Below are 23,695 nucleotides of genomic sequence, written 5' to 3'. Positions count from 1 at the left end.
TCTCAGGACAGTGGACCAGGCAGGCAACATCCAAGTGGCCTTCCTGGCAGCCAGATCAAGGGTAGCCCCAGTACGGCAGCAATCCATCCCCAGGCTGGAACTATGCGCTGCACATGTGGGTGCCCAGCTAGCTGCAGTCCTGAAAAAGGAACTCACCCTGGCCATAGCCAGCATCACACACTGGACAGATTCCACCACAGTTCTGCAATGGCTGCAGTCACAGTCCTGCCGTTACAAGGTTTTTGTTGGCACCAGAGTAGCTGACATCCAAGAGCTGACAGAAGGCAGTCCCTGGCGACATGTCAGATCAGCAGACAACCCTGCTGATGACATAACCAGAGGCCTGACCCTGTCTCAACTTCTGGGTGAGCACCGCTGGATCAACGGCCCATCATTCCTTCTGCAGGATGAGACTACATGGCCAGCAGAACCAGACTTAGCAGCATCCGAAGAGTCCGTGGAACTGCGGAAGTCACACTTCTGTGGCCACGTTTCGGTGACCCCTGCTTCGTCACTTCCAGATGCAGGGGGTTTCAGCAGCTACCAAGAGCTGCTGGAAGCCTCTGTAAAAGCACGTCATGGGGCGGCTACGCCCACTGTCCCCACAGCAGAGGATTTCAGACAAGCTGAGCTTGATCTCATCCGGACGGTGCAGAGGGACTGCTTCCCGGAGGAATTTCTTCTGCTTTCAGGAGGGAAACCTGTCTCTGCATCCAGCAGACTGCTCACCTTGGCTCCTGAGTTCGACTCAGGGGTACAACTGATCCGCGTGGGGGGGCGGCTCCGCAGGTGCGAGTCCCTTGGGGAAGACACCTTGCACCCCATAGTGCTGGATCCGCATCACCCAATCACCAAGCTCATTATTCAGAATGGTGACAGCCGACTCATGCATCCAGGCCCGGAGAGGGTGTTTGCTGAGCTACGGCGACGGTTCTGGATATTGAGGGGGAGAGAGGCCGTCAGAAAGCACCAGCACGGCTGTGCTGAGTGCCGGAAATGGCGCAGTAGTCCAGTCATCCCCAGAATGGCTGACCTGCCCCCATCCAGCTTGCGGCTTTCCAAGCCCACTTTCTACTCCACAGGTATGGACTGTTTCGGTCCATACCTCATCAAGATTGGACGGAGGACAGAGAAACGATGGGGCATCGTTTTCAAGTGTCTGACAACCCATGCAGTGCATCTTGATCTGCTAGCAAACATGGATACGGACGCATTCCTGATGGCTCTACGTCGTTTCATCGCGCGACGAGGCAAGCCGCATGAGTTGCTATCAGATCAAGGCACAAACTTCAGAGGTGGCAACTCAGAGCTACAGGATGCCTTCAAAGCTCTCACACCCGAGCTACAGGCCCAATTGGCTGGTCAGCAGATCAGCTTCAAATTCAACCCCCCGAATGCCCCACATTTCGGTGGGTCCTGGGAGAGAGAGATCCGGTCTATTAAATCTGCCCTACACACCACCCCGGGAGCTCAGTCGGTTGCGGAGGAGGTTTTGATGACAGTGCTGATCGAAGTGGAAGGCATCATCAACTCAAAGCCACTGGGTTACACGTCATCAGACATCGCGGATCCAGATCCCATCACACCCAACATGCTCCTGATGGGGCGGCGGGATCCATCAATTCCTCAGGTAATCTACTCAGAAACAGAGCTCCTCAGCCGCCGCAGGTGGAAGCAGTGCCAGGCCCTAGCTGACCAGTTCTGGGTCAAGTACATTAGGAACTACCTGCCATCACTACAGACCCGTTCCAAGTGGCAACAGGAAAGGGACGCACTCACAGTGGACAGCATTGTCATGATTGTTGACCAGCAGCTTCCACGTGCCTTGTGGCCTGTTGGTAAAGTCACGGCAGTCTTGCCAGGAGCTGATGGCAGAATACGGACTGCGCAGGTCCAGGTCAAGGACCGGACATACACGCGGCCTGTTGCCAGAATCATCAGACTTCCATCCCTCCCACTAGATACCACTGTCTAACATCAGGGAACAACTTTTCTACGCAAAGTTGGGGGCGGCTGTTAAAACGCCTGCCTCCACCAGCTCTATCCAGTTGGGCACCCCACTGTGCCGGCCATTCACGGGACCTGGGGTCCATGAGAGGTCATCCTATCATTTGATCCCAGAGTTCCGTGGGGCTCGTGCACAGTGGAATTTCACTGACCATTTGGTCAAACCCAACGGTTTCAAGGCTCCCCCTCAGCTCCCCTATATAAGCCTGACCCACCGCTGGCCAGTGTGTGGGTCAATAGAAGCTGGGAGAGGAGCATTTTCATCAAGGAGTAAACGGACAATCCATTATCAAGGACATTCACTTTCGTCTTGCCGTGCGTCTTTGTGAATAAACCACGGATTCATGTCTATCATTTCACGGTTCAAACACGGATTAAATCAGTCAGTTCACGGTCATTCACGGTTCAATCACAGTTCATCGTCATTCATGTCCATCCTGCCATTCAAGGCTTGAGTGTGTGCAATAAATACTCCATTACATCTGTCATCACTGGGACATTGACATCATTCTCGTTCTAACCGGACAGACCTGTGGCGATTGTCACCCTTTTCACAACTAGCAATACAGTCCTTTTTGGGGTTTATTCAATTCATCATCCCCCTATTTTATAGCGATATTTGAGTAATTTGCTGATTTTGAGGGTCTCCTCATTTGTGGGAGTTTCATTTTTGATTTTGTTTTGCGTAAAACTGTAGAATTATGAACACTTGGGTTTGTATTGCAAACCCCTCCTAAATTTGGGTAGAACAGTCAGTAAGAATCAGATTTGCTTTTAATCCATTTTGGAAGAGCCCAGAGAGGAATTTCATCTGTAACGATGGAGTTTATCTGTGCTTGTAACAGCAGTTTAACTTTGCCTGGGAACATTCTACCTCATATGCAGTTTTGTATTTCCCTTAAAGGTACAGTCAGTGATTTTTAGTTGAGAAAAAATCGATTTGTTTCTAGACCTAGAATAATGGTATTTATCTGAAGGACACTAATTGATGATTGGTTCTGTGTCTTCTGCGCATTTGAACACTTTGTTTGAGATATTTGTTATTCATTTGTTGACAATTTAGAGGTCCTAGACATGTAAGCAAACACATAAAAAACGGCTGAAGCCAGGTGTCTGAAGAACGCAGTTTTAATGAAGAATATTTGTTTATCATGCTTTCAGTTACATCATCGTAATAGGTTCCAAAAGCATTTTCATTTTTGACAACAAAAAACACTTCCTTCTCCTTTAAGGTTTTGTGTGTTTTACATTGCCTTGCACAAGTCTGGAAGGTGGTAGACGATTGTTTTTTTGATGACCTGGGGGAAGTGGCTCGCACCCCATGTAACACATAAACGATAATGGTTGCAATCTCAAGCGCAAGCTCAATTAAGCCTATTGGGAATATAGTGTGCTCAAGCTAAGCGTGCTGTTTTTGGCAGCAAAGCCCAAAGAAGGACTAATGCTTTTTAGCAGACAGATAAAAAGAGTGACGGAAAGCAGACATCCCGTATGCGGGGATGTTCACACATGAACTCATCTGCTGTGTCTGCCTGTCTCGAACAGATGCACACGCACACACAGTCGCACACACAGTCGCACACACACACATGCACACACATATACAAATAGTTCTACTCTCTCTTTCTTTTACTTAAAAAGGCGGTCCCTCCCAATCTTTAGCCTTTTTACAGCACACACTGTATACACGTATATGATCACACATTACCACAGCAACTATATAAACAGAATGCGTATACAGTACTCATAACGGCAGCCCTTTGCACATACACACGGTCACACATGAACAGCAACAGAGGGTTTTTCGGCTGGCATACATTCTGACGGCACTTGCAGTATGCGGTGTCTGAAATAGTAAGAGGACGCTAGATGCTTGAACCACATACTGCCACTGTTTCTGCCGGAGCTTTTTCTGGGAAGAGCCAGGCAGCTGTGGCTTTTCAGGACTCGGTTCCATCCATCACGGAGCACCCATGGTTTACACCACAGACACACACACACACACACACACACACACACACACACCCACCCCTTCTGCTAGTTCTCTCTCTTTCTCCCTTTCCCTCCCGTTCCCTCTCTTCTCACTCTCATTCTCTTCTCTCCCTCTTGTCTCCGCTCTCCATCCCTCTCATCTTGAAACTTTGGGGTTTTGTGTGCCGGCTGGTTCCCCTCCTCTCTAGTGGCGTGTGCACTATTCTGCATGTTGTGGATATAATACACCAAATGGAATGTTGACGCATCAAAAATGAGCTCTGGCAATCCGTATGTGTAGAACAAGCATGGACACATGCCAGCTCCGTCAGACTAAAGATATTGATAACATACTCACCCGCTTACTCATTCACTGACTCACTTCATTCATTCAATTGTTCTTCCCCTCCCGCAGCAATTCTATCCAATCACTTTCCCTCACTATTTTTCACTTCCACTGTGACTCATTCTCTTTATCCACCTACTCAGGTGTTCACTGACTCATTCATTCTCTCTCTGTCTCCCCTTCACTCCCTCTGTCCCTCGCTACCTTTCTGGCGTGTGTTTCACTTTCTGGGCATTTCACTTGTTTTGTTCATTCACTCGTACAGGTGGTAGGGAGTGTGTGTTACTATGTAAGAAAAAGAGAACTGTGCTCTGCTGCTCCACTACAGGTTGCCCCAAGAAAGACAGCCACTCTAGTGCATGACAAAGGCTTATCTCTCATATGATCTCATTATCTCACACAGAGCGCATTGGTCTCTTGGTCTGGCTTCATAGCGTAACAGCACTTTTTCTGCACTGAAGTGGGGGAGCTGTGTGTGTGTGTGGTGCTCTCTCACAGACATATTTACTCCCCAATCTGACACTCCATCCTGGTGTCTCTCTCTCTCTCTCTCCAAACAGTATTATTTTTGGGGGGCAAAGCAGGGAGCGAATCCAGGGTCGTTGAGTTTTTCTTCCCCCCGCACGCTATAAATGTGCTCGGGCTGAACCTGAGCAGTCCGGGAGCACACGGGGAGCAGTCAGTGCATGCTAACCTGGACCTGGATAGCGGCGCTGGCGGCCCCACCGACGCAGAGAGACCAGTCATGTGTGCAGCACGCAGTGATCTGGCAGTGCCACCGTATGAGTCAGCAAACGGCAGGAAACATGAGAGCTCGGACGAGGGAGAACGAGCAGTTATCATAGCTGCTGCTGTTGAGAAAACAAAATGGTCTCATGACTAACACAGCAGAGAGAGAGAGAGAGAGAGAGAGAGAGAGGGAAGGAGGGAGGGAGGGAGAGAGAGAGTGTTGCCCTGATTTCGGAAGACACATCCCTCCATTTCTTCCCCGTCTGAAGTGATTTTTAATGCCCTCTCAGCCCCACCCTTGACGGTAATCCCAAAGCCCACACTCATCAAGCCTGGCCCAAATGAAGGGAAACATAAGAACAGGGCTCCTGGCGGTCCTAGAGAGAGTGAAAAGAGGGCTTGTTTGAGGTGACAGTAGACTGCACTGAACGCTCTCAGAATTACATTCTACAGCATCAATAAATGGCTGAGAAGAAAACTGAAGATATTTTTAAATCTTACTTAAATGGCAAGCCGGCATATGATGACCACTTCCACTCCAAAACAAGTGTGAGAAGAAATTGCATTGAGCTTGAAAAGAGTGGCGCAAACATGTCAAGTGTAGAACGACAGAGAGAAAGAGAGAGAGAAACAGAGAGAGAGAGAGAGAGAGAGAGAGAGAGAGAGAGAGAGTCCTCCGCCCCTCAGAAGAAATTAACTCATGTAGCCTGGACCAGCTGTCCCTGGCCACCCACAGGCCAGTGCTAGCTACCTCATCTCCCCTGCAGCCTACAGTAGTGCATTGTGCCGTAAGTGCAGCCCCACTACACCACTGGTGCACTTTTAATGTACTTTTGTTGCGGTTCTCTGTCACAGTGGAGGGGACTGCCTCCTGCCACAACAAGGCTGGGGAGTCAGCACCCACCCCCCTTATACACACACACACACACACACACACACACACACACGCACACACACGACCCCCCTCTAAATAAATCAGCATTGAGTGTCTGGACATGTGCCCAGTGCATGGAGTGCTGCGCGGTGTGGTGCAGTGCAGCGGATGGGACGGGGGGTGGGGGTTATGTCACTGCTTTTTCATGCTTGTGGTCACTGCTCTTGGCTCCACCCCAGGGCTCCTGTTTAGCAAGTGAGAAAAAAGTGAGCGTGCACGAGGAGGCCTGGCCGACCCTTCTGTGCACCTACCTTCCTCCCTCTCTCTCTTTCTCTCTCTCTCTTATTCTCTCTCTCTCTCTCTCTCTCTCTCTTTCATCTCGCTCTCCATTTCTCTCTGTAACACCCTCTCTTTCCCTTTCTCTGTCGGTTCCTAATCCTCTGACCTGAGCCCGAGGTTTTCCCAGAGAGAGAGAGGTGATATTATTCATAGTGCTTAGTCGCAGGCGTTCAGGCCAGGAGGGTCTTGGACGGACAGGAGTGGTGTTTGGTTCATTCTTTGACTGTGATGCACACACCTTTGCTTTCCTGCCCTGGTTGGCCAATTCTTAGTGCTTGAGCCATTTAAGGTAGGGGGTCTATGGTTAAGGAATGTGTCCTCTGACAATTGACTGTTCTGAGGCCAGGGTGAGAGCAAAATCATCAAAAGAGTTGATGCAGCCTTAGAATATTTATTTGTTTTATTTTTGTTTTGTTTGTTTGTGTTTTTACTGGAGAGAACTGATGTTTTGCAGCTATATGATATTATTTATAGGTCTGTCACATCAGACAGTATCGGATATTTGGCCACGGTTTTTCAGGTCCTGATGCGACCTGGTTGGGGACACATTTGAACACTGATGCTTGCAGAGGCCAAGGCCAGGGTGTGTGGAGCTGAGGAGTGCAGAATGAGAACAGAGATTCAGAAGGACAGTTAACATAAAATGTCTGGATCAGTAGTTGGTTGTTTGAGCTTGATGTGTTTTGCTTGATTTTCTCTCTCTTTTTTCTGGCTGCCCATCTGTTCATAAACTCATTGTGTTTGTAGTTTTGCTCTCACAGTTCCCACCTTTGTGTGTCGCAGTAGAGGACACTTGTGCTTGGGCTTCTCTTTTCTCCTCTCAACTAATCTCCTGTCCTCTCTCTCTCTCGCTCTCTCGCTCTCTCTCTCTCTCTCTCTCTCTCTCGTGTCCTCTCTCACCTCCCCCTTACTTCCAATGCTGTTCTCTGTTCTCTCCTCGTCTCTCATCTTCTGAAGTGGCACTCCCCCCTCCCCTCACAACAGCTCACCGCAGTGGCCATCGCAGGTTATCGTCAAGCTGTAGAGATACAGCCACTCTCCCAAGGATGGGGGAGAAGCGAGAGAGAGAGAGAGAGAGGGAGGTGGAGGGAAGGGAGGGGAGTCACTGAAAAAAGTGAGGGAAACACAGAGCGAGCGAGAGAAAAGAGAAGAAGACAAATGACATGGCTTCCATTCTTCCCCCTTCCTTTCTTCCTCTCTCCTCCTCATTCCCTCTCTCTCCCCTTCTCTCTTTTTTCTCTCTCTCTCCCTTCTTTTCTCTCTTCCTCTTTCCTCAAAGTCGGAGGGGAACAACAACAACAGGAGGGGGAAAAAAAATGAAAGTGGAGTGACAACTGTGAATCCCCTTCTGTGTCCCCTCCAGGGCCAGTGTGAAGTTTTCAGTTTGATTGAAGGCCCCTTTTCTGTGGTGTGTGGTGTGAAAGCTGTCCTAATTGAATGATAAAGTGCCCTGAGATGGAGTCCAGTGAATAGGCAACAATGCGCAGCCTGTGTGTGGTAGAGGGATTTTGGTCCCCTTCCAGCCTTCCCCTCTCCACTGCGAGAGGGGGCCTATTATGAAGGGCTCTGCTGGACCCTGTCACGTGATTCCTAGCCCCCCACGTCCTGCACCCTCCCCTCCCCTCCCCGGGCCGGTGCCGGCCAATCAGAGCCCGGTGGGGGCCTGTTCACACCGGCCATGTGGTTGAATGGCCTCATTTTGTGAGCGGCTGACTCTCAGCGCATATCTCTCTCTCTCTCTCTCTCTCTCTTTCCCTCCCTCTCTCTCTCTCTCTCTCTTCCCTCCCTCTCTCTCTCTTTCTCGCTCCGCTCAGCATCTATCCTATGCAGTGGGACACCCCAGATAGGGAGTGAGAAATCCCTGTCCGTGCAAACTCAGCTCATAGTGAAGCAGCGAGCAGGCGCGTTGCACCCATCGTTTGTGAGGGAGAGACCAAATGACATTAAACCTGTCATGCTGTAATGACTCCCAAGTTGTCAGTCCTTAAAGTATTTAGTGTAATCCCAAGTGCTATCAAATGGGTGAGCACTGCACTTAGGTAGCTGCCTCTGTTTTGATGTATAGCTTAGGCTAGCCAGGTCTGATGTAAAGATATATGTGTTTCTGAGCCTTTGAGCCAGGGGTATTTGCCTTCTATTTGCTATGGTATATGGGCCTGTTGTAATGGGCTTTGTAAGTAGTATTTCCATGCTGAAATTAGACTTTTACTTTGCCCACCATCTCAGCTAGATGGCAGCAATAAGTTGTTTGTATTTTTTTGCTTATTTCATCATTTGTTACAGGATGAGACAGGGTCTGTGTGTGTCTGTGTGTGTGTGCGCGCTTGAGAAAGCGAGAGTGAGATAGAGTTCCCAATTCGTGGTTTTGTGGCATATTTATTTGTCAACATCAAGAGGGTGAGTTGGGAGAAAACAATTGAATAAACAGTATGACTGGGGGGAGAAAGAGAGAGAGAGAGAGCGATAGAGAAAGAGTGAAGTTCATCTGGTACTGAGAAGGAGCTCCTAGTCAAAGCAGGCAATCTGTTAACTATTTTACCCTTCATGTGAAACCTAACCCCCTTTCAGCAGCTAGTGTACAGGCCTTCCCTAGCATCTGCCTTCATCTGAATCACATAGCCAGACACATGCACAAACACACACACACACACACACACACACACACATACACATTCATACACACACACGTTACACACACACATACACACACACTCACACATACATACATATACCTACGCACACATACACACACACACATAAACACGCACACATGCACTAGCTGCAAACAAAAATACACAGCTTCTTTTCTACAGCTAGTCTTTACTACACATATACTTCATAAGCGCAGACACACACATCCCCATGTAGACATGCATGAGGACAATCAGATCTCTCTCTCTCTCTCACACACACACACACACACACACACACACACACACACACACACACACACACACACACACACACACACACACACACACAAATGGATAGACTGGCTCGGCACAAAACAGCAGTTGTGTTGGAGGAGGTAGTGAGCTGGAAGACCACCCTCCGGCCCGAAGGCCATTCAGCCCAAGAGTGTGTGTTTTTATCTCCGGGGACCAGAAGAAAGGAGGAGGAAAGCGCCATGTTAAAATGTGTTCATGAATAACTCGCAGAAACGCCGCCGCCAGCGCTGCTGCAATGGGCCTTTCTCCCCCCGGTCCTCAGGGAGTCCCCTCCTGCTCACATCGGTCCCCCTTGTCTTCCCTTTTGGCTCTCTGTGCGTTAACCTCCATCTCTCTCTCTCTCTTTCTCTTTTATTCTTTCTTTCACACCCTCTTTCTCTCTCACTCTGAATGCATAAGTGAAATTGCCCCCAGGCTGTGCGAGTGGGTGTTGACGGTGCAGAGGGGGGGGGGGGGGGGGGTGTGTGTACCTGTTTGCATGCCAGAGGGCCTGCTGGATGTGTGTGTTGATGTGTATGGTGTGTGTTTGGGCCATCCAGGCAATGCCTGCATGTGCTAGTGTGAGTGATTGCCCCCTTGTGTGTGTGATTGTTGTTTAGATGTGCAGATGAGGGACAGGGGGCCAGGGGTGTACCCCTAAAGCAGTCAGGCAGGGCCGATCGCTATCGCAACATCAGAGCTGGGGATCACGTCTTTCTATTCCGTTTTGGGGAGCGGGGCGGACAGCGTGGCATTATGTGGCCGAATCCGGCCCTTTCGCAGGGTTCCCCCCTGACAGTCGCCTCCTGTTCTCGTCTGATCTGTAATCCTATAGCCTCACCTATGCCTCTGATACAAAGGCCCATTTATTCGCCCATGATGGGCCATTGAGTGATTTCCGCTGCAGCGCACACATACATGCAGTGTGCGTGTACGCCATATGTGAGGGGGGCTAGGAACCACAGTCAGCCCGTGCTCCGAAACGCGGCTAACAAACTTAGTGCTGACGGGGGCTGGATGTCACCAAAGTCCATTTCTCAAGATCTGTGTTTGCTTTGACTTGTGTGATAAGTCATTCTGTCATACACACTCGCACTCAGACATACAGTATATTCATGCAAGCATCTTGATCTTCTGACATGATGCCTACTCTGAAATGCCACCAAAGTAGCGGTTGTTGTTGTCAATTTTGTTTTCCACCTTTTCTATTCTATCTCTCTCTTCCATGACACCCCCCTCCCTTCCTTTCTCTTCCCTCCCACTATTTTTCTCCATATCTGTGTCTCTTGCCCCCTTTTTTTGTCTCTCGCTGTCATCTTTGACTGAGCCCTCCGTGTCTGATGCCGAGAGTGATCGAGTTTCAAAGACATTTAAGGAATGCACGCAGCCCAGCGCCCATTTTCAAGTCCTGTTTATGCAGGAATGTTATTTTTACTACTCACCCACCCACCCACCCTCCCGAGCCCACCCCACCCCACCCCAACACACCCCACCCCTCCACACCCGCACATCCTTCAAACACAGTGCGGGGCAGGAAGGCAAAGGGGGAGGAGAGGAGAGGAGAGGAAGAGAGAGAGAGAGAGAGAGAGAGAGGAGAGAAGAAGAAAGGAGAGGGAGAGGAGAGGAGAGGGAGAGGTGGTGTCGGTCAGTGGTCTTTGCTTTCAAACAGCAAACAAAAATAAAAGGAAATTATGACGTGATTGACAGAGGCAGGGAACAGAGAAAAAGCCTGTCGGCTGAAACCTGTTGTCATTTTCTGTAAACAAAGGCCACCCGACAATGCCTGTTGTTTTAAGCTGCGCTGACATTGCTAAAATTAGAGATTGTTTGTTGCTGACCCTGTCTGAAAGAGAAAGGGGGTTGGGGGCGGGATGGAAAAAGCCAAACCCACCTCTTTCTCTCATTCTGCCTCTCTTTCTCTCATGCTCTCTCTGTCGCTTCACTTCTTATAAGCTGGGAGTTTTGTAAAGAAATCCTTCTGTGTAGCAAGCGAGGCACTACAATTATGATGGATAGATATCCTGATGTCTAATTCTAGAGAAAAGTATGGACTAATCCAAATACAGCCCAGAGCAATTAAGTGAATAGGTGCGTGTGAATAGAGTTAATTCTAGCGACAAACCTAACTCTCTAATGTTCCTTTTCTGTGGTCATCGAGAGCCATTCCCACACAGCTTTATGTGTGAGGCACTGTCAAATTTTAAAGCCATCTTAAAGTTTTACGAAGAGAGTATGAATCTTTGTGGAGTCTCCGTTGGAAGCGCATGTAAAAGCAGAAGCGCGTGTAAAACATCTGAGAGTTAGACCGGTCCTCTGTCGGGGCCGTCTCAGCAGAAGTGTGACTAAAGGGTTGTGTCTTCGTGAAGCACATATTTCAGATGTCTGCATTGAAGTCAGCTGCCTGCTCAGTGCAAATGTTTGTGTTTGGGGGAGTGTGTTTGTTGTTAGGGTGTGTGTGTGTGTGTAGGGAAGGTTTTGTGTGTGTGTGTTGGATGTGTGAGTTGCCTGAAAAGCTTTGTGGGAATGTACAAGCACCGCTATGAAATGTGTGAGATGACAGATGGCGAGAGCTGAAAAGCACAATGGAAAGAGAAGAGGGGAGAAATACAGAGAATAAAAGTGTGAAACACAGAGTGGAAGGTAAGGAGAGGAGAGAAATTGGGACAGCGAGAGAGAGAGAGAGAGAAAGAGAGAGGGGGATAGAGAGAGTTGGCACACTGCCGGCTGGCAGGATGCCCACTGTTCTGGAGCTCCGTGTCATAGCCAGGACTCCCTGCCAGAGAGGGGTTTCCCCTGACTCACCTCAGCACACACACACACACACACGGATTATACCACAAATAGTTAACTACTTCTCCAGAAGTATGATGCATCCAAGTGCTAAAAAACAGATTTGAGAACTAATTCCATCCATACACATCGATCAACATTTCTAGATGAGTGTCCTCCTCTGCTCATGTCTGTCGTCTTGAATCATAACGGGAGTCTCATCACCCTCACATGCTCCCACAGTCTCAACTTTATACATAGTTAAGGTCAAACCCCTTTTTGCTCTCACGGATTCCGTCTTTCGGTTATGTGTGTGTGTGGGTTTGTGTGTGTGTTTGTGGAGGGGATTTTGTCCTTGGTCTGTGTGCAGGTTGCTTCATCTCGCTGCGGCTTTCATTGGAAACCTCAAGGGAAGTCTTGCGTAGCACCTGTCACATCTGATCTTGTGTGCCATTAAAGCACTTCCCTAAAGAAGCAGTCTTGAGAGAGATAGTGTGTTTTTGTATGTGCGTGTGTGTGTGTGTGTGTGTGTGTGCGCAAGTCCAGAAATACTATGCACTAAGTTTGGCACACATGAGGTCATGCTCTCTTCACAAAAAAACATCAAAACACGGAAACATAGAATATTTGTGTTAAAATACATATTCACACAGACATTTTAAAAGTTATAAAAATAATGAAAATCAGCAATCTACTACAGTTTCCATATTTTCTTATTTACCGCATAAATTGTGCATAACATTGCAGAAAATAAACCTTGATGTTAAACTGCAACTTATCTCCGCTTCTTCTGGCCTGCTCATGGTACTGTAAGGTTATGCACCACTGCCACTGCTTAATGTCCCACTTATTTGGTGTCAGGTGTGTGATGGATTGAAGGCAGCATTGATGTAAACTTGGTATTAGAGATTTGCTTCACGTTCACAAAATAGCTGGATCTATAACTCACTAGTGTAGCCACAGGACAGACTGGATGTGCCTGTGCCATCTAAATCTAAAGCTGGCACACCCAGGCAGGGGTGTAGCGACAGGACCATTAACACAGCTGATTGAGTTAGTCCACAGCAACGACAATTCCTTGAGAACCCCCTTGAAATCTATGATTTCATGTAGAAGACTACAATGTCCAGAAATCCCCTAACGGGGTCCCCAAACCATGAGCTTGCTAGGGGCGCCGTAATTAGGATATAGCGCAGCAACACTGTGGAACTCAACTACCTATAATACAATTTTTTTTAGAATAGCCCAAGCTTTCGCATAACCTGCGGATGGAGATGTGCGGCTGTCGATTAAGAATTTCATAAAGATCTTAAAAATACGCATGATAGGGGAGGTGGACTGTGCTGGCACTGTTCTGTTCAAACCAGAAATAAAGTTTTCAAAGCTAGCAGGCCAAATACACCTGTGCTATTTTCTCTGAAGGAGATTTGAAGTTTCTCAGTTTTGAATGCATCCCAATAAGGAGACCTACATGTCTCCACAGATAGGACTACCAAAAAAGGTAGGATCAGTTTATACCAAAAGGAGGATGACAGTGACCTTCTTTCCAAAATATCTTCTTACATTATTCTGTATGTTTGTATCCACACGCACACATTTTAAATCAGTTAAATGTATATATATATATATATATATATATATATTTAACAATATATTCATATTTATTCTGTACTTCGCTTCACTGTACTTCTGTTAGCTTTAACAGATACCCTTTCTCAATGAGGGTTAGGGGGTCCCCAGAGGCTTGAGGCCCCCTGAGTCCCTAACAATGCCCCTGCACCCAGCATAATCATAAAAAATGTGTCATTAAGAACAAATAGACTAATGGACAGAGAGACTTCCTGTCACTTGTAATGGAAGTTCAAAGTTCAAATGAATGCGGGGTGGAATTGGTGTAGGCGCTGCCCTTTGTGCTATTCAATTGGCAGTCAGTGAAAGATTGCGGCAAGCTAACTAGCCAGATATTTAATTAAAAATCTAATTAAAAAAGACGTAAAAAAGAAAGTTCTCTGAGCTTGGACTCGTTTTTTAAGAGGAAGAGGAACAGACAGCGGCTTTCAGAAAAGAGCCGTCTAGGCATGTGGCCGTCTTATGGTTGCAGTCTTATGATTGCATTGTTGCTATCAGAAAATCTGATCTGATGTGATGTGGTTGCATGTTCAATGCTACAGATGTTCAGTGAGTAGATCATTGCAGTCGCCACAACTCCAGGTTTGACATTGCTTTTATGCAACAGCTGTGCTATGTTGTTACTGAGAAAAGTATTATTTTTAAAACTGTTATTATTATAGAATTAAATGAAGGAATAATTTGCACCTTGCCTCCGCCACCTTATTTCTTGAAACTATCACATGTTCCTTAGCAGCAGTAAAGAAAATGAGTAGCCTGTATAAAATGTATAAAACTGATAGTAATTCATGTTTTAATGAGAGCTTAAAGTAAGTGTAAAACTATTATGTTTGAGCTACAGCTTTGCTTTGGTTCAGGGTTCAAACTAAGGCTTTTATTTCATGGCTTTTATTTTATTTCATGTTCATTTCAGCAAACTCACAGTGTAGATGAAATGAACATGTAAGTATGGTTGTTAAAGTCCCCAGAAATTTGTGAAATCAGATTACACATCTAAAATGAGTGTTCTTATGTCTACATGGCATGAAATGAAGTCATAAGATCACACAAAAACAAGAATTTAAATACTATTACAAAAAATATTACAAAACAATAATACTCATACAGATAATCTGTTTGATGTCTGTGATTTTTATCTCTAATTAGTTTGTTTTCTAGTATATGCCTATGTTCAGTTTAAGTGGGGTTTAAAGAGAAACAAAAATTGCAACCTCTCTCGCACAGTTTTAGAAATCAATTATTTTGGTCACCAAAAATCACACACAAAAAAAACAAAGTCCTGGACACATGGACAAAGACACACACACACGCACACACTTTAAAGACTCAAAGTGCCCTCTCCTTCCTTTAGTTTGGTCTGAGTTGTAATGCGGCAGCCTTCTCTGAGAGCCAGCTCAGTCCCACCCAGGGTGGCTTCCTTCGCCATTGTTCTCCCGCAAATTAGCGCAGGGAGGGAACCCCTTCTAATTGGCCTTTGTTTGTGGAGCCTGTTCATTTTCTAATTAGTCTCTCTCTTCTCTCCCTCTCTCTTTCTTTCTTTCTTGTCGTTAAGCCTACGCCGTGTGTCTGCCAGATGTCCCAGCCTCATGGCCATATTGATTGTATTATTTTTGAATCAGAGAAAGAGAAAAAAAAATCAAGGAGGGGATTGATTGATTAAGAGAGAGACGGGAAGACTGCACGGAAGAGAGATGTTTTGGGTTTGGAGTGAGCTTTTGCGGTTATGCTTTGAGGGGACATGGTCTGGAGATTCTAAGCCTTACTTGACCCAATCAGTGCCCCTTTTTCTCCTTTAAGGGCCTTGCTTCAATGGAAGGTGCTTGTGTCCCTCTCTTGTCTTCCTCCTTCAGAAACGAAATAGTGCTTTAAAAGTTTTTCATACGTTTTTCATGTCATTAACACACTGGTCTGAGATCAGACTAAATAACGCTGCAGTTAGGAGGCGTGCTGCAGTCAGACCAGACAGTGGAGAACCAGAGCCGAGCAGAGCAGAGCCTTTCAATGCTATGTACGCTCTGGCCCAAGTTCTGCGGGAGCCAGCCAAAAACAGCTTTGCTGTTTAGATAAGAGTCGCACCGGGCTTTCTAATAAGACCATGCGTTTGTTATTCCGATGTGAAATGTGCTTATTAAACATTAGCTGTGTCACTGAGTCAGCTTGTGTCGGTGTCACTGGGCCAGCGGACCAGTGTTGCGGTGCCGAGGGATACCAGCCGGTAGGGCTGTCGGGCAGCTGTTCCAGCCATGGAAGAGCGGGCACCACTTTAATCTTGGCTGTTTATTTTGGTAAAGCATGCCCCAAACTCTCCTGCCCCCAACAACCCCTCCCGCACCTCAGCGCCCACCAACCGCAACAGTGAGAGATGAAGGGATGGAGAGAGAGAGAGAGACTAGAGAGAAGGAGAAAAAGAGAAAGCGAAGTTCTAATGAGCACTGACTGATTTTGGATTGTTTGAGTTGGCCAGGAGGAGACTGGATGGGATGGTTTGGGATGGGTTGGGGGTGGATTGCACTGGGGGAGGGAGGGGGGCGCTCAGTGGTGTGTCAGGGCCCTCAGAGCTCTCGTGCCAATCACCAACATACGTGCCACTTCATCTCTGAGCGCTGGGTGGCACTGGGGCCGCAGCCAGCCCCACTGTGCCTCTCCGTCTGCCCTGGGGAGATAGCATGTCATGTGCTAATGCACTGGTAAAGGCAGCAGGGCACGTCAGGTTTCTATGTCACCTGATTCACCTGTTTGTAGGTTCATTTTTGTGTTTTTACACCTTAAGGTGCTTAGTTGAGATACGGTTTCTTTTTACTGTGTGTGAGTTTGAAAGATATACTTTTCCTTTCTGTTCCTGCGCTCTTGTGACTGCATTATGCATTGCAATCAGCAGGTTTTGACACTAAAATTAGATTATTACCTGAATTATGGTACGCAAACTGACTATCAACCTTTTAGTGAAGTAATTACATACACGTGTTTTAGCACTAATTTAAGTATATAAAGTTACTGAATTAATAAGCGTCACACTCTATATTTGTGTTGTGTGTGACACTGTGGACCGTACTGAGGTGATCTGAAAGCAGTATATTAAAGCCTCATCCTTCCCCTCGCTCTCTTATTGCCGCTGTTCTAAGATAGCAGTCTCCTAGACAGGTCCTCAGTGAAACACTACTGAAGGTAAAGGACCATCTTCCGTTGAAAGACACGAGGGGGGGTGAAACAAAGGGTAGTATCTGAGCAGTAGTGTCCTTTTGTAACTGTCAACCACAAGGGGCTAAATTTAGCCGGGCCAGAGGGAGCTGTGGCCACATCCCGACCTGAGGGCTCCAACGGCTACAGAGGTGAGGGCAGGGTTTGGCAACGCCGCCCTGCTTGCCTGCCTGCCCACTGCCTGTTTCAGGGATGGGTGGTCTTCCTGCCCCCCCCCCCCCCAAAAAAAACTAGTGTAGACATACACACACACACACACCAGCACAGATGCACAAGTAGATTCTTACACATAGAAGCACAACACACAAGAAGGAACATACACACGGATGCACTCAAGCATGTCCATATAGCCAGCCCGCACATACATATATATATACCCTCAAGTGGATGCGGGCAAACACACACACGCACACGCACATGCGCACCCACATGCACACAAACACACACACACACACACACACACACACACACACACAACAACAACAACAAGCAACCACAGAGGAACTGAAACCTGTCCGTCTCACTGAGTGACAGAAGAGCAGCGGCAGTGGAGGGAAGGGGTGGGGGAGGGGCGGCTAGAGAAAGAAAGGCAGCGAGATGTTTCCTCTTCAGCTGGAAGCCCTTCATAGTGCGGAGCAGGGCCCAGAAGAAAAAAAAACCAGGAAAGAGGGGAGAGAGACTGGGAGGATTAGCTTTTGGATCTGTTGTTGGATCGGGCTTTGTGGTGTCAGCCGTGGAGATGCAATACTTCAGGTTAGCTGCGCCCATTCAGGCTCTGTTGTTGGCTGTGCAAGTGGCCAAGTTCAGCTACAGAGTTGGACGAGGTTATAGACACACACACACACACACACACACACACACACACACACACACACACACACACACACACACACACACACTCTCACACACACGCACACAAACACAACCCCCTCCACTCTGGTATCTGGTTTCTCCTGTTGCTGCACTCCCCCTCCCCTTCCTTCTCTGTCACCCCTCGTCAATGTGGTCAGTAAAGCATGACTTGCCATCCTCCTCTTTGGAGTCTTTCAGACTATCACTAACAGAGAGCTCCTCCCTCTTTCTCTCTCTCTCTCCCTCTCCCTCCCTCTGTTTGTAGTGTTTCTCCTTCCTTCCTCTCCTTCTCTCTCTCTCTCTCTCCCTCTCTTTCACACACACACTCACACACTCACCCTCTCTCACATTCAGTTGCTCTTTTCCTCCTTATCTGTTTCTCTCCTCCAGTGTCACCCTCTCACACAACCCCCTCCCTCTCCAACCCTTGCTTTTCTTCCTCTCTCTCGTTTTGGAGCTGTCTCTCGTTCTCTCTCTCTCTCTCTCTCTCTCTCTTGCTCCTCCTCTCGCTCACAACTCTGCTGCTCATGTTCACTCAGCCCTCTCAGGCTCTGCTGTCCTGTCCTTTAACACGTGCCTTTTACCTCTCTCTCTCTCTCTCTCCCCCTCTCTCTCTACTGCGGCTGTTGTCACCTTAGCTCTGTACAGTGAAATCACTTTTCTATATTTGGCGGCTGGGCAGCTTGCCGGGACAGGATCCGAGCCCTTGTGGTCTGGTGTTTATGGATTCCCTCTTAGACCGAAGGGCACAGCACATGACCCATCTCCGCTGTTCTCTGGTCAGCCGCAGGCAAGCAAAGAGATCCAATCAGCCACACAGCACTGTTCTCAGATCAGTGGCTGCTCTATCCCCCTCATAGGGGTGGGCTTAAGGGGAGCTCTGAAAGGGTTAATCGCGAACACACAGGAGCCACTGCAGTGTACAGGCTGACCTCTGACCCCGATGCCAAAGGAATGTGAAAACCCTTTAATCTCAAACCAAAACTGCCTGCCTATATGCTGGATGATTTCTTCTTTCACTGTCAGGATTATAAAATCCATACGTGCCTTCCCCCTGCTCTTTCTCACCATGGGAAACAGCAAGCATCTCATTTGGAATATTGGTGTTTTTCACACATTGTGGTTGCAGTCTAAAAAAGCACTCCAGCCATGTGGCAGATCCTGGACTGTAGTTTGCCAGTCGTTCAAGAAGTATAAAGTGCTAATTGTGATGAGCTAAGTTTGACATTCTTTAGTAACAGAGTCAGATCTGGAGAAAAAGCTAGTATATGGATTTTCTAAGTTAAGGTAGTTATGTCATTTGTTTACCACTAGTCATCTGAAGAAGGACTCAGAGAATGACATTTGGGCCACGAGAGGAACTAGTAGAGTAGCTCCAAAAGGTCAGGACCTCCGCATTCAGGCGTTCCCAGCTCCAGGGGAAGGAACTTCAGGCCTGCTGCAGGCACGCGGCCTGGCATGAGAGGGTTGGGGGCGCGGAGGTGGAGGGGAGTTAGAGAGGGAAGTTGGTGGAGGTGTAGCCCAGGCATGTCAGTGCGGATGTAGGGGGGGAACTGCTTGCATGTTTTGTGGTATGTTTTATGATGGATATGGAGCATGGCTAAGGTGCTTCATATGGAGGTGTGGAACCACAGGCATGTGAAGGGTGTGGGTGTGAGGTGGAGGAGGTGGAGTCCTGTCCTGCAGGTAGGCTATAGGCTCAGGGAGTGGCGGAGGACTTCCACAGCTAAGGTGTGTTAGTCCAGCACAAGAGAGAGAGAGAGAGCTCATTTAGGTGTTTGTTTGGATAAGAGAGGCAATCTTGGCTCATGTTTCAGATGGGTGTAAGTGCTGTGGTGTGTGTGTGAAGGGCAGACGTGGCAAAGTTCAAGTTCAGAATGCGAGTAGTCCTGCAACAGTCTTTTCCACCACTGCTGCTCCGAGCCAGCTGACCTACTCTTTTCACGTCCACTCATTACCGCTAGCTCTTGCTTCAAGAATTGTGCTAATTAGCAAATCTGAGCGGTCGACATGCAATACTGAGGAGGACTTGGCTTTCTGAAACATGGACAATCTGCATCTGGTGGGAAGGCGGCAGTGTGTGTGTTCTAAGCATGTGATCTGGTTTAGAGGGGCAATAGAATGTGTTGCACATAATGCAGTGTGTTATTGAGGGGAAGATCAGCATGGCATTTCAGGGAAGTTATTCTGTGTGAGGAAGAAGTAATGCTCTATGTTACAGCCATGCGCATAGTTGGTTATAGAGCTGACGGACCTTGTTCAGGCATAATGTGCCGTATATAGCAAGGGTAGAGATCTGTGTTTCGAAACCATGAGCGCCAAATTGTTGAATGAATTTAGCATGCTCAGTCACACATTAAAAAAACACCTACAAAGATTACTGAGTATTTTTATTTTGAAGTGTAAAACATTTGGCGTCCAAATGGGGCGTTATATGCGTTTTATGTGTGTAGTGTGGTATGGGACAACAGCACGGCCGCCGTATAGATCAGATGTGTTATGCTGTATAGAGAGGGCAGTGGGGGCAGCAGGGCTGTGTGTTGGAGGCGTGTGGTGTGTGCAGCGGGGCAGTAGAACATGCTTCAGGCGTGTGGTGTGGCGGGGCATTGTGGCCGAGGAGAGGAATGTTCGCGCTGGAGATGCGTTACAATGGGGCAGGACTCCCTGGGGGGGCAGCACTGAAGTGAGTGTCACCCCCCTGCACCCCCCCCGCTGGGTGATGGCCACAGCAACGCGCCACAGCTGTCAACTCCTCTTAACCGCGCACGCTCTCACATACATGCGCACATACACACACACACACACACACACACTATCTCTCTCTTTCTCACATACATTCAGACACACACACACATATGCAAAGGATCTTGTGTGTGCCTATACACACTCACATATGGCACTGTGTATACATAAACACATGCACATTTGGTATACATGGCTTTTGTAGCCCAAACATTCGCACAGACACACACACACACACACTCACACACACACATTCAGATCCATTCATACATAGCGCCCCTTGTAAGTTTGAACAAACACTTAGCTACTGATATAATGTTCAAATGTATACATTACCAAAACCAAATCCACATATGTATGGCCATAACCTAAACATAACCACAGCACACAATTTCTCCCTTCCCACAGCACCTCAAAGTCAGAGTTTAAGGCCCTGTAGCACATACACTCCCTCATGCTCACCTTGGAGCTTATCATGGAGCAGTACATCCCTCTGCAGGTAGAGGGCAGTGTGGGAAGCCTGCCCACTGAAAACATATACGCACACACAAACACGCACACGTGCATCTCTATTTCTGTCGCACTCTCTTGCTCTTCTCTTTTCTTATTGGTCTTGCCAGAAGTCTTCTAACGCTTTCAGCCATGTGGCAAGTCAGTCACATGAGACAAAAGAGATGTAGCCGGCACCGTGTCTTCACTGCCTGGATGTGATGTGAACCTGTGTGTGTGTGAGACTGTGTGTGTGCGACTGTGAGTGGCCACATCTTGCGTCGATAGATAGCCAGGGTTAACTTGAGTTGTCAGCATTTGGCCAGTTTGACTTTGGACCCATGTTTTGTGACTTGAGGAAGGAGATGGTCAGGAGAGACCAGGGGTCAGGAAAGTTAGGAGTGAGCAGGAGAGGAGCTAATCAGTGTCACACATGAATCCCCCCCCCCCCCCCCCCCCCCGTACAGCAACGTTGGTGAATCCAGCTGCAGCATACCAAATAATGATATTAAAGCCATAATGCCTGTATATGCATACAGTATGTAATCAGTTAGTAGATACTGTCACAGAATGCTGCATTAATAGTTAAAAAAAGGTATAACCTGAACTCCTGAGCTGACACTTGTGCTTGGCAGTATGCCAGTTTCTCCATTCAGTTAAGATTTAGTGTGTAGAATTTGTGATGTGGTGACATATGTCATTTTCACAATAATCAGGTTGTATTGAACCACAATGAATATATCATAGTCCTTCTGTAATATCGAACAAACTGTTCACCTCTTCACTTGGAGTATTTTTAGACCGCCTCAGTACCTGTATGTGCTGACGAGCATCAGTTCATTATATTTTCCTTCCACATAGTTCTCATAACAAAACCAAAGTCAAAAGAATCTTTACAGTGTAGAGCGAAGGAGAGTAGGCACATCTATCTGCACTGGGGCAGAAGCTCTCAGGGAGTCCAGTTTGTGCGGTTGACAGGTAGTACAGATTCTGTGGGGTTTCTTTTTGTATGTGTGTGTCTGTGTGTGTGTGTGTGTGTGTGTGTTTGTGTCTGTGTGTGTGTGTGTGTGTCTGTGTGTGTGTGTGTGTGTGTGTGTGTGTGTGTGTGTGTGTGTGTGTGTATTGGAGCGCTTGTATACAGTTTGCCTTCCCTTGGGGCTGTTTGTGCTCTGGTGTTTTCGTTGGGATTACAGGAGCCTTATCCTGTTTCGTAACATGCATGCATGTACACACACGCCGCCGCCACCGCTGAGCACACATGTACACACAGCCCCGCACACACACACACACACACACACACACAAAGCGGGCTTTGTGAGGCGTGCCGTTTCCCTCGCGCAGCCGTGGCGGCCCGAGAACGAGGGATGGTCGTAAATCTTGGCAGAGGAGAAAAGGGGAAGGGATTCACCCACTTCCTACTGTTATTATTAGGGGTTAGAGTTTGACACAATTTACAGTGGAAAAATTTAGCAGCCCCGCTAGGTCAACATCAAGGTTCTCCCTCCTTTAAAAAAACCGAAAAGAATATCCCTCCTCAGATCCTTCTACAGCTTTAGTGCCCTCTAGTGCAACAATTAACCAAACTTGTGAGATGTTTGGAGGTGTAAAATCAAAGATTAAAGATAGAGAAGCTTTCCAAAAAATTGCTTACCGAACCAACTCAAACTTATGTACAGTTTTCTGTTTGTGTTTATGTAGAAAAATGAAGATGTACAGTATCACAACCTACCCACCCCTAACCGTAGCCGTGGGAACTGGGTAAGGCAGAGAACCTGCAAGAGAGACAGAAGGAGTAAGAGAAGAAGAGGTGAAGAAGGAGACAGAGAGGTGTTTGTGGAAACGTTTTTCTGGTAGACATACCTTAGTCTCAAAGAAAAAAGGTAAGTGGATGTACAGTTTTCAGCAGATCAGGCTTAATTATGTAGAAACTGTGTGCGTGGATAATTGCGTTAACTGTTCAAATCCTAACCTTGAAGTTACTGTTAAGTGCTTCTCTGATTTATGTGTTCCTATGTCTTATAGCATTTACCTTAGCACCTTACCCATGTGTTCCTATGTCTTATAGCGTTTACCTTAGCACCTTATCGTTTCTGTAGCCCACCAGAAAGTCTCTTAAAGGAGTCATTGATTAGTTCTATAATTTGTACCAGTTAAAGTAACTTCCTTCCAGACTAAAGCTCCTGGTTGTAATCTGATGGGGGTTGAAAACGTCTCTCTTTCTTGCTCTTGTAGGTCTGATTGACAGCCCATCCACTGCTGCTCCCCATCTTCCCTTGTGCCACACCCTGTTTAGCCACGCCCCAGTCACTAGCCACGCAGAGTCTGGACGGGAGGGGAGCCACGGCCGCGTTTCAATGGCAACGGCACCCTAGGGCTGCCATGGCAGCAGCCGCCGCCGATGCCCCAGGCCACAACACAGCACTGACGCAGGAGGAAGAGGACGCACGCGCCACAGCCAAGCTGTTTGGAGGCGCCGCACCGCCGCGAGTGGAGAGAGAGAGAGAGCGAGAGAGGGAGAGAGAGAAAGAGAGGGAGAGGGGAGAGAGAGCGGGCGGCCACGAGTGTCTGGTGTGCGGGGCTCTCTTTGGCTCGCCTGACAAGCTTCGGCTGCACGCCTTCTGCCACGCGGGGGAGAAGCCGTTCCACTGCTCGCAGCCCCACTGTCCGAAGGCCTTCAGTTCCAAATATAAGCTTTTCAGGTGAGTGCCAACCCCTTCCACAAACAAACCCCTACCTTCAGCTCTGGGTCACTGTACGATCTGAGTGTCAGTGCCTACAAAACCTCAAAACCTACAATGGACAGCACTAGCTGAGGGGCACGTA

General features: G+C 47.8%; 1 protein-coding gene across 3 annotated transcripts in view; it reads left to right on the top strand.

The window, feature by feature from the left end:
- The window catches only part of plagl2 (pleiomorphic adenoma gene-like 2), a 39,727-nt gene that overhangs the window by 8,881 nt on the left and 7,151 nt on the right, over positions 1-23,695 (top strand). For all 3 annotated transcript variants that reach the window (XM_012826105.2, XM_031566250.1, XM_031566248.1), the window contains exons 2-3: positions 22,571-22,752; positions 23,105-23,571. In XM_012826105.2, coding sequence (XP_012681559.2) covers positions 23,252-23,571 — 320 coding nt within the window. In that variant the 5' untranslated portion in view covers positions 22,571-22,752; positions 23,105-23,251. The remainder of the gene's footprint in view (positions 1-22,570; positions 22,753-23,104; positions 23,572-23,695) is intronic.

The sequence above is a fragment of the Clupea harengus genome, chromosome 4 (genome assembly GCF_900700415.2).
Source record: "Clupea harengus chromosome 4, Ch_v2.0.2, whole genome shotgun sequence".
NCBI classification, from domain to species: Eukaryota; Metazoa; Chordata; class Actinopteri; order Clupeiformes; family Clupeidae; genus Clupea; species Clupea harengus.
This window is presented reverse-complemented; position numbering and strand designations above follow the sequence as displayed.